This window comes from Arachis stenosperma, chromosome 6 (assembly GCF_014773155.1).
Source record: "Arachis stenosperma cultivar V10309 chromosome 6, arast.V10309.gnm1.PFL2, whole genome shotgun sequence".
Lineage (NCBI taxonomy): Eukaryota > Viridiplantae > Streptophyta > Magnoliopsida > Fabales > Fabaceae > Arachis > Arachis stenosperma.
In genome coordinates this window covers 126,268,719-126,280,105 of record NC_080382.1, presented here as the reverse complement: position 1 = coordinate 126,280,105, position 11,387 = coordinate 126,268,719, and the positions used below count along the sequence as shown (strand labels likewise).

Genomic DNA, 11,387 nt, shown 5'->3' with positions numbered 1-11,387 from the left:
TCCGCATTTTTTCAGGCTGGATCCGATCCGATCCGTATACTTGCAGATCGGATCGGATCGAGTATATCTGTATAGTTCAAAAAAACTATTTTAAGATTTTGTTTGGCTGTTTTTACAAAAAAAAAAAAAATCCAAAAAATTCATTTTTCACCTGTTTAAGTCTATTTACTTCTAAAATATTATCAATAAAAATTCTCTTGAATAACAAAAACAAAATAATAATACAAGATTTAAGTTTAATTACTCTAAATTGAAGTACAACATAAAAAATTAAAAACAAAATATCATAAAATTCATAAAATAACACACCAAAATTTATATCACATTAGGATTTACTTTCTTAAACTATGCTATTTATATAAGATGTGCGGATATGCGAATTTGCAGATTGAATCCACGGATATCACTGCAAAATCCACAATCCGATCCTTCTATAGTGCGGATCGGATCTAATCCGATCCGATGACTCTGCGGATCGGATATCTACAAAATTCGGATCGGATGCGGATAATTACCGCGGATATGCAGATATTATCTCATCCATGTGCAGCCCTACCAAAACCAACATATAGAAGAGAAATTTAACTTCTGGTGAAATCTTATAATTACAAACATAAACAAACCAAAGGAACCGCAGCATTTCTTTCAATTCCATTCATTCTCTTAATTCCTAGTTTCCTATCTCATCCACAAATTAGCTTAAACTAAAATTCATATCAACAAAAGTAAAAGAAGCGATGGTAGAACTGAAGATTTTGTTTATAATTGAACTGGGGCCCTACTACATGGTTTCTGACTCCAGCAACACGTAAAAATAGATCCATAAATACAAACACAGCCCGTCTATACATACAACTGTGACACTAAAAATAAACATATTGCCTGCTTGCAAGGAAGATGCAAATCATTTGAATTTGAAGATTTGCAAGCTGGCTTTGACTGATGAGGACTACATCAGTAATGACATGCCCACTACAGGAATTAATATCAGCTAAGTTTTACAAACATTAAAAGATAAATAACTCTAACTCGACAAAACCGTTATTATCCTCACTGCGAAACAGAATGAAAAATGCTGTAACTCTAGAAAATTAGTAACAGTCAATGACTACAGAGGTTACACAACAATTACTATGTGCACATCTGATTGTAGTAAAAATCAGATTCGAATAGCAAGGTTATGGGTGAAGGAGGTGCCGAGTCTTTCTCGGCAGCCTTTCCTTACCTCGTCGTAGTGGTAGCTCTAAGGACCACGAATCATTGTCGAGAGATTGGGGCCATAGGCATTGACGTCGGTTGGTTATAGTAATTTCCATCTGAACCCTGGAAACCCTGATATGTACTCATTGGAGCAGGTGTAAAAGGGACATTATTCATGGAAGCACCAACCATCGGATAGGGAGCCAGAGACGATGGCTGGGCCATGCCATAGGTGTATGACATGCTGCTAATTGATCCAGCATTCTGCATGAACGGTGACACAGGGTACTGCGGCATTGGCGGTAGTGGTGGCAATGGAGGAGGAGATGAGGAAGGTAGGGGTGGTTGATCACTCGGAGTAGATTGCGGGGCCATAGTCGCACTTTGTTGCATAGATTCAGGAACAGAAAACGGAGGGAGTTGCGGTTGTTGAGGATTCTGAGAAGGTACATAAGATGACTGATCATTCTCAAGCTTAGTCCTCTTTTCAGATTGATAATCTGCCGGGGACGTGGACTCCTTAATCGGATTGCCTATGACCCCTTCAGATGCTAAGGAAGAAAGCACATAAGACAGCATCTGGGCGGATGATGTCGAAGCTGTAAGTTTCGCTGCCACTGCAGCAGCTGCAGACTTTCGTGGATCTTCGTCAATGTGTCCAGAACTTTTAGGAAAAGACATTTGTGGTGCATACATTGATGGAGCTGATTGTTCCCTATCACCAGATATAAAACTTGAAGTTGCCATGGAGGATTTATTTTCCTTTGAAACCTGTTCAGGTAATGACTGAATATTGTTGCCACCAAGTAACTGTTGACAGGTGCTACCTGCCTGTTCTGACTGAACTCGTGCGGCCTGAAAAAGTATAGCACATAACATTCAAATTAGACTGTTCTCACATAATACCCAACATTGATAGAGTAAAGTACCAAAACTGACCATGAAAGATTATGCCGCTGATAAATTTGACCATAGAAAAATTAAAACTAACTTGTAACCATGAAAGATGGGCTTCAAAAGACAAAACTACCCAAATCCTAAAATTATTAAAAATTTCTAGATTACCCCTCTAACCTAATCTAGTTACTCTCGAACTCTAACTCTACTCTATCCCCAATCTCTAATACTCTTAATCACCACATCTTCCAATCCCTTTTCTAAACCCTTTCCTCTCTCATCCACTCCACCTCCTTCCCTCTCCACTCCTCTCACCCCAATCCTCTCCCAAAAGGAATGAAAATTAAAATATAAAATGTGTCCCGGACAGAGATTATGCCTTAAAATGTTTGTAACGTTGGATGTGGTTCTAACTATATTACTAGCTACTTGAATGTTGACAAGCCACAGAGAAGGGAAAAAGCCACTGCGACGGGAAAAGCTTGGTTTCATCATTATTCAAACATAATTCCATCACTTTCTTACAAGTCCCACCACCTCGAATGTCGGTTCCTCTTACTCCCCCCAAAATGTTTTTGTTTCTATCCCCTAACACACAGCAGGGAAGAAAAATATTTTTTAGTTTTCTTTGGACGATTATAACCCAAAAACAGAAGATTGGGGATGGTAATGAAGAGTATTGAAGATTGAGAATAGGTTAGGCTTAGAATTTGGGAGTGGTTAGATCAGGTTAGAGGGATAATTTAGGGATTTTTTATAATTTTTTAGGATTCGAGCAGTTTTGTTTACCGAAATCCATCTTTCATGGTGACAAATTAGTTTTAGTTCTTCTACGGTCAGATTTGTCAGCATTATAACTTTTATGGTTAGTTTTGGTAGTTTAGTCATATTGATACATTGTATGGTAGAATTTTTCTGTTGTCTAATGTTAGCTAGTATTGAAGAAAACATTTACTACATACACTCAAAAGAACTGAAAATAAAGCTCATCTAAAAATAACTATATAAATTGCAATACAGTATAACAAAAATAGTTAAACAGTAGAGAAACAACTAGGACCACTTTGGCTATGCTTGGTGGGGGGAACAAAAAAATGGATTGGAAATTTTCATGGATGAGCTCCATTTTACCTAAACCAAAAAACATAACAGAAAAGAAAGACATAGAATTGAAGAATGTTATTCTAAATTATAACTTAAGGGACAAACTCAATCAATGACAAGGTACAATAAGCCTTGTCCTAATAAACAAGGCCATTACGTGGATCAAACAATGCCATACTACCCCATCATATATCATATCCGTGTTTAAACCATTTATACTTAAATCCGCCTAATATCCTCAAGGTTTCCTTAAGTTTTCTCTACCTATAGGTATAGAACTAGCATCTATCTGTTCCACTCTCCTAACTGGAGCATCTACAAGCCTCCTATAAGCATGTTCATATCACCTAAGAGAACATCTTTTATATAATCAGCGCTGCTCAACTCCCTCCCTATCTAGTCTGGTGTGCCTGCTCATCCAAGCATCCTCTTCATTGCAACATTAAGCTTGTTCCTGCTGTCCTTTTACCATCCAGCATTCAATCGCACACCACATGGCTATGATTTAATAACATGGAACCATTGGTTCATGAGATCAAAAGCTCTGAAGGACAAGGAGTGGATAATATCAGAGTTCCCTACACTCAACCAAGACTCCAACATCTCATTTGATCCTCTCTGGCTGGCCTACTATCCTTTTACCATTTCAATTAAAAATTGACTATCATCTTGAAGAACTTGTCAGAAAATTACATGATTAGGAAGAAAATAGTTTGTTCAAATGATCATCAGCGAAATTTACTGAAAAGCAATACTAGACAGCAAGAACAATCTTGAACACAAGGAGAATATAGGAATAACCAAAATGGTGAGAAGACACCAAAAAATAGAAACATCACCAGAAAGTGAGAATTCACTTGAAGATGACAGTGATTCACATAACAACATACTTGCCATTGATGGTATGTGATTTTCAAAAGCACTCAAAGCATAATGCATCCAATTCAAAGAGTTCGAACAGATTGTGCTCTATGCTTCATAAATCTATTCAAGGTTCTTAGATTGCGAGGTATGACACTAATTGGTGGAGAATAGATGAGAAGATTCAATCACGTAAGGTACAAATAACAAAGGAATTTCACTATATTTTCTGCGGACAATAATTCAAGAGTACTCTCATCTCTTGCAAAACTAAACCAAAACTCCCATTCCAAATCCTCCTTTTACTACTTCTAATCTATCTAACAAGGCCATTCCTTTCTGCCTCAAAGACGAGGAATTTGAATGGATAGTGCTCCATGCTTCCCAAATCTATTCAAGGCACCTAGATCAGGAGCTTTGATATTACCTGGTCAGACTGGATTGGAAAATTCAAGGTATGACTAACAAAGGAAACAGCACTGTATTTATAGTAATTATTGGTCAATGTAACAATACACCACGAGATGTAAATCTATACAAGGGTGAGGAATAACTCAGGTTCCCTTAATGCTCCCAAAACTGAACCAAAATTCCCAACTTCTTAAGTGATCCACTTGCTTTCCCAATATCTTCTTTCATATGCTTTTGCTACTGACCAATTCCAATCTCTAACTAGTAACCACCAGGGCTCATTTCCCAGCATACTACTTTATCTAGGCTGCCATGTACATAGGTTTGAAGTTTCATACTGATCAATGCTAAATTCCTGCTGTGTTGATAGGGAACAGCACAATCTGTATAATGTTTTATTATCCTTAGAATTTGCAAATTCCTTCCAATTTTACCCATCGGTGATAGTGAGCCTTTTCTAGATACTTTAATAAAATCTTAAAAGTATTGACATTTATAAATTTACTAGGTTATGATTATAAAAACCCCTCATCCACAAGAATCAACATTAATAAAAATGCGTAAAAGAGGAAAATAAAGACAGAAGCAAGATACACACAAAAACAAACAAAAAACTTTATTTGGTTTTGATCACCCTGAAAAGTTACATAATATAGAATTATAGATCTTTCTCTTTTTGTTATTTTCCCTTGCTGATCAATACATTAATGGCCACTTAGTAGACTTACTAATTTTCAGATTAATGATTGTACAAAATTTAGGCGAGCCACTATATCAAAATATAGACAATAGAAACTATATAACTACTCGATGACAGGATAAGTTTCAAACCTGAATCTGGCTTCGGAGTTGACCCAGCTTGAATTCCTGGTAACCAAACCAAATTAGAATGACATACTACAGGTTTCAGCACTTCCAAAAAGAAAAGCAACAATAAAAATTACCTGTTCCTGTAAAGCCTCTCTCAGATGAGATACAAGGCTAGCTCTAGATGATTCTATAGCTGCTAGTTGCTCAATGCAGTCCCGAAGTATGGCATTATGTCCCTGGAGTTCATCCACTACTGCAGATCCATGGAATTGCCCTGCTCATTGAAGATTAAATAAGTAAGGGATATCCAAATAAGATAAATCAACAAGACTCCCATTAAACACATTACCTAATAGTCTACTTACATTACAACTAATACACAAGCTGATTGGATGAATTGGTGATTTGACAGAGTTAAATCAAATATTTAGTGGAGGTAATGATTCAATTAGGGATGTCAATTGGGTAGGGCATCCTACGGGCTCATGAGTTTTGGCCCAACTAAAGAAATAAAACTAGTAGAGTTGGGTTAAAAAAAAAGTTGCTGGTTTGAACTTTTCAACCCAACCCAACCCATTCAATCCATTTCTCTTCTAGATGTCTCAACTTAAGTGAAGAAAATTTTTTTTTGCTTATTATAATTAGTTTCTGATTTGAGTATCGATTGGCTACAAAATCAAATAAAAAAAACAGTTAACCTTTTGGCATTCATGTATACAGATATAATAATAAAAGAAAATCGGCAAAGAAAGTTATATATGCTCAAGCTGAATAACTAACCTGAATTACTATCATGACCTATTTCCTTGTCTGTTTTCTCAACGCAGCTAATGGCATTTCTGCATTTGCTCAATACAGCCTCCTCATCTGTCTGCCCTCCATAAATAACACGATAACCTGCAACTATTTTGTCCAATGCATTCCCAGCAGATGACCGCTGCAAGGTAAAGTATAGGATATGGAATCAGCATGTGAAACACATAGGAAGACAGCAGGTGCAGAAAATCATCATATGAACACTGAAACTAATACCAGTTTCATGTTCAAAGGTTTAGCATCACGGTCATCGTTCTCCGCATGCTTCCCACCAAACTCTTCCTTGAGAAGTTGACCACGAGAACCAAAAACTTTTCTATCTTCCCATATGCTAATCTGCATGATGAAGAAAGTAAATTACACAATTGAAGAAAATTTACTAATCCCAATGTTCCACATAATTTACTTTACTATGAACATCTGAAGCATGTTTGAGAATAACCAAGAACAGTTTTTTTGTCCATTGGGAAAATTAACCTTGTTTAGTTAAAAAAATCAAAAACAGATTATAATCAAAAGACTATCCTTTTAAGCTGAAAAACACATCTGAAGCTTATAATTATAACCAAAAGCTTTTATTTCAGAATTATAATGATTTTATCAAATCAACCCCAACCATCAAATATTGAACGACAATAAAGTAATAATCATTTCATATACCATTTTAGTTATTTCATTATATAATAGCAACTCTTTACAAATGATATTATGATCCAAAGAAAACATTATCTTAAATTTCCTTTTCAGCTAAACTATCCAAAGCAAAAATTAATTTTCACAAATGAATTATACAAACAAGTAATTATTGAAATACATTTAATTTTCAGCTTTCCCAAACACATCCTTTAAAATACAAAAGAAGTATGAAGCAAAGCAACATTTACATATTTTATAAATACTCATTTATAAAATATGGAAAGGATATTAGACCTCCCTCATTCCAAAGAGCAATTCATTAAGAGGAACACACCTATGAACTTGAAGGAAAGAGCACAAAGTTAAAATTGATAAAATTAACCTAACTGACATTCATTTGGAAGAATCAAAAGTTTTTTCATTTTGCAAAATTATTTTCTAGAAAAAAATTCTTTACAAATGCCACATAATATACACTTTATTTATTAAAATTATTCAGAGACTGATTTTGTAATAAGGGGACAAAGGGCCAGTTGATTGGGAAACCTGTGCTGCATAAGGCAACCACCCAACTACCAATAAGCCAAGGACTAATGATAAAATCTAACTCATCATACAAAAAATAAACCCAGAGAAGGCAGTAGTACTCTGGAGAGTACTATTTACATTACATAAAACCTGATGAGACGGAGGAAAATCATGTATTTCTTTCTTTATAGTAGCCAACAGGGAGTGGATACTGACACTTCTACTTTGATAATGCTACTCCTATATATCTTTCATTTCCATTGGATTGAATTTTTATATGAATATGTTGCAAATACTCCTATATATCTTTCATCTCCATTGGATTGAATTTTTACATGAATATGTTCCTTGAACGACAGGCATTATTAAAATGGGAATGACAATATTCAATCCCTCTTCAACCCCCTACGATTCACATAATCCTGCTATTTTCCCATCATTTTGTAAGACACACAAGAAACTTAATCCATCTGATTTGTAGTATGGTACACTGGTATTATCTCCAATTTTCACCGCTAGGCCAGAATTGGTGCACCTCTGTTTTAAAATTGCAGCCATGGCAGCACTAAGACTCACCCTCTTCTTGTAGTCCTATGGTTCAAGAAAATCTCGTGACTCCACGTACTCACACAACTAGTGATACACACAAAATCTTGTGATACTCACCCTCTTCTTGTAGTCCTATTTTAAGAAAACCTTGTGACTCCACCTTGTATTCACACTGCTAGTGATACACACACAAAATCTTGTGATACTCACCCTCTTCTTGTAGTCTTATAGTCTCTATTTTTTTTAATTGTAGTCTTATAGTCTCTATTTTTTTTAATTGGCTGGGTTTACTTCCCTTTCCCCCTAAAACACTTTTTTCTAGGAGCCCACGTGACTTTAGGCCTTATTTTATAAATCTCCCTTGTGGTTGTAGGCTTAGCCTATCAGCATAAAAACATAACAGGAAGGGCCACAATCCCGTTTTGCCCCTCATCTCCCTCCATGAAAACCTTGCATCCCCCAATGATCCGAACTAATACCATTATCAATGCATATTCAATCTAAAACTAAGAAGAAAAATACAAAACCTAACAGAAATCTTGATGACTGATTCAGTACTATTCTATATGCGAAATCAACATGACAAATCAATTTATAGCATTACTGCAAAAAAGCATTTCCCTTTCCTTTACACAGCCTATAGATACGAATATTTACAACAGATTAAACAGTTGGAAACCTCTCCCCCTTCCCCCTCTTCTCTCACTTTTTCAGCTCCATTTTTCTCCTTTTCATGGGCAAGATAAAAGTATAAAACATATTAACCAATTCAGAAAAAGACACATTCCATTCTTGCATAGAATTAATAAGAAAATGCAAATGCTGAGATACACAACACAACCAAAATTACACATCTTTCTTTTGACATTTGAATCAAAAGAACCAAGGACATTTTGTTAGCTCAAACTACCAAGATAATTCTGAATGCTTATGTTGATATGTACATAGTAAGGCTATTTGGTTGGAGCAAAATGCATGCACCTTGAATGACATATTTTCCAAACAAGTTTTATGGGATATGATTAGACGTCCAACATCAATTTGGTGTAAAGCTCATCGTCATTGTAGAGGACTTTTCCCTCTCTTGACATGTTATGAGCTAAGAAAGCTATACTTTATAGATAAATCCTTCTTTGGCTTTGCTTTTGTATTAGGAATTCCTATCCCCTAATCTTGTATTATTCTTTCCCTCATTTTCATGAAATTCTTTTTCAATAAAAAAATAATTTAAAAAGATTAGTAAAAGCGCTAAAAATCAGAAAGCATGAATCTCATTTGCTAATTCAGAATGAATGCATCGTTAAATTACCAGCCGAAGTGCTGCATTCCTTGCAAACTCATCACCATGTTCAATCACATCTCGAAGAGCATCGGGGAGAACTTTCCAGAATTCACCTACAAATTCAGAGCCTTTTCGCCTGCTATTTTGTAAAATATCATTTGCAAGATACAAAAATGCCAATCTCTTGTCACGTGGAGAACAGTGAAATTGTCTATCCCATGTTTCAACAACTTGTTTGGCTTTATTCATATGAAAAATGCACCAATGTGACAAAGCTTAATCTCATTAAGGATCACAATCTAGCTGCAGCAAATATTTATCTTCACCAAACAAGAAATACTGGAAAAAAAATCATATGCACATTTATTACTGGCCATCAAATGGTATTGAGCTTCATAAATGTAATTGCAATAAAGAAAAAGCTGGAAGAAGATTCTGTGCAAACCAGTTAAAGGAAAATTACACCCCCTAACATAAAAAATTATATGGATAATATTCCAACTTGCACATAAACTATAAAACAAATTTAGAAAAATAAGTTATATTAAACAGTAAAACCGTACTCAATAAAGTAAAACACAAACAGTAAAATAAATATTGTGTTTGTCTCTTTTCCTCGACCCCTTTGTATTGTTCCCTTAATACCTCAATGAAATTCTTTCTTTTGTTATCAAAAAGAAAAATATTGTGTTTGTTTCCACAAGAACTTCTTGAAGGATACTCTCTATGCTTGTTTGTGAAGCATTCAGCTTGGACAGTTTTTCCACTAAAATCTGTGGATTGAATGTACTACCCATCTTTTGGCACAGATCCACTAGAACACCAGCTTCCACAAAAACCTTCAGAGAAGGTAGAAAAAAGGGGGCAAAGGAATACATTAGGACAAAGATCAATTACCCAATTAAAATTGAAGATCAATTTATAGTTTATATGTAAAAATATTCATCCAAAGAAAAACAGAGATTTATCCCTCAAAACAAAATATCAGCAGTTCAGACTACCCTGCCATCTGAATTTGAAGTACATATGGAAAGCGAAAACAGTAACAAAGAACATAAATCCAAGGCCACAGATTCCCAGTTTTCAATGAGTTGTACTATAAATTGTGATCATTGCCAACAAATAGAACATCGCAATAACCTTTCAGGCCCGAAGACTAATAATAGATACCAAGATTATAAAAATAAGTAAAACTAAATGCTCAGGCCCTGAAAAATAAAGTTGTAAAGGATGAATGGAATCGCAAATCATTTATACAATTTCTTAGTTGATAATTTGCATAATAGCAGTAAAACACAAAAAAAGAAATTAGTACATGCAGAAAATACTCAAGTAACAGATAATCCTTAAACCACAAAGTCACCGAAAAGCCATTGTAAGTCACATTTAACATGCAATCAACAGCCAAGAAGAGTATAATTTTCTCAGGTAAACATAAACCTCCCCCTTTTCAGCCATGGGAGCCACATAAAGCAACTAAGCACGAAACTTGAGCATAGAATATCCAAATAGGGCCCATATAGAGTGATTAACTCTGAGGAGCCCCAATTTCCAAAGAATGAAAACAAAGCAACAGAATAGCCAAATATGGTGTGGGGAGATGAGCAACTGCATCATAGTGTTCGGTTGCAGATGGCTGAGAGCCCAAAATCCGCCACAGGATTGTATGTATGGCCTTGCAGGAAACGGTAGATAGACTGAAAGTACAAGTATATGCACAAGAAAACATGCGGAAAAAATGTACATGTAATAGATTTTAATATCTAATCAACATAAACAACTTTCTACCCATAAAGTATGCAATTAATTAATCAAATTCAGTAGTAAATTCAACAAATAAACCCAACATTAAGTAATAAAACACCAAAAAACATAAGACCTTAAATGCTAACTATGTCCTAGTCAAATACTAAAAACTCAAAGAAACCGCAAAGACATTGTCTTTGTCACGTTTTAAAACTAACAAATGAACTATCTAGATTGACTAGCTCTCATCAAGCTCAAAACCCTGGTAGCAAGGTCTCGCATGAAAAGAGAGAAAGAACAAGAGGACCAGAAACAGAAACAGAGTCTCGAAAAGTGGGGAGTTAAGAGTTCGAAAAGGAAACCAACCAAGAGTAGTGGAGGAGGATGAGGAGGGCCAACCGGCGGCGAGCGCGGCGAGCGCGGCGGCGATGCTGTCGGCGGTTCTTCGAGAGAACAACGGAGAAGGAAGAGAGTTTGTGGGTTACTGACGTTTGTGTGAGGCTGAAATCGGGTCTCATTCTCGTTCTGCTTAGGGACCAAGGGGTGT

At 35.7% G+C, this 11,387-nt stretch overlaps 1 protein-coding gene across 1 annotated transcript; it reads right to left on the bottom strand.

Moving 5' to 3' along the window:
• Positions 1-600: 600 nt before the first annotated feature.
• Positions 601-11,387, bottom strand: LOC130936317 (uncharacterized). The gene is made up of 8 exons (XM_057866367.1): positions 11,207-11,387; positions 9,816-9,933; positions 9,122-9,369; positions 6,316-6,435; positions 6,064-6,220; positions 5,418-5,557; positions 5,305-5,340; positions 601-2,055 (listed from the first exon to the last, which is right to left on the bottom strand). Exons 2-8 carry the CDS (start codon positions 9,889-9,891, stop codon positions 1,258-1,260), a joined length of 1,575 nt encoding a protein of 524 aa, XP_057722350.1. The 5' UTR covers positions 9,892-9,933; positions 11,207-11,387; the 3' UTR covers positions 601-1,257.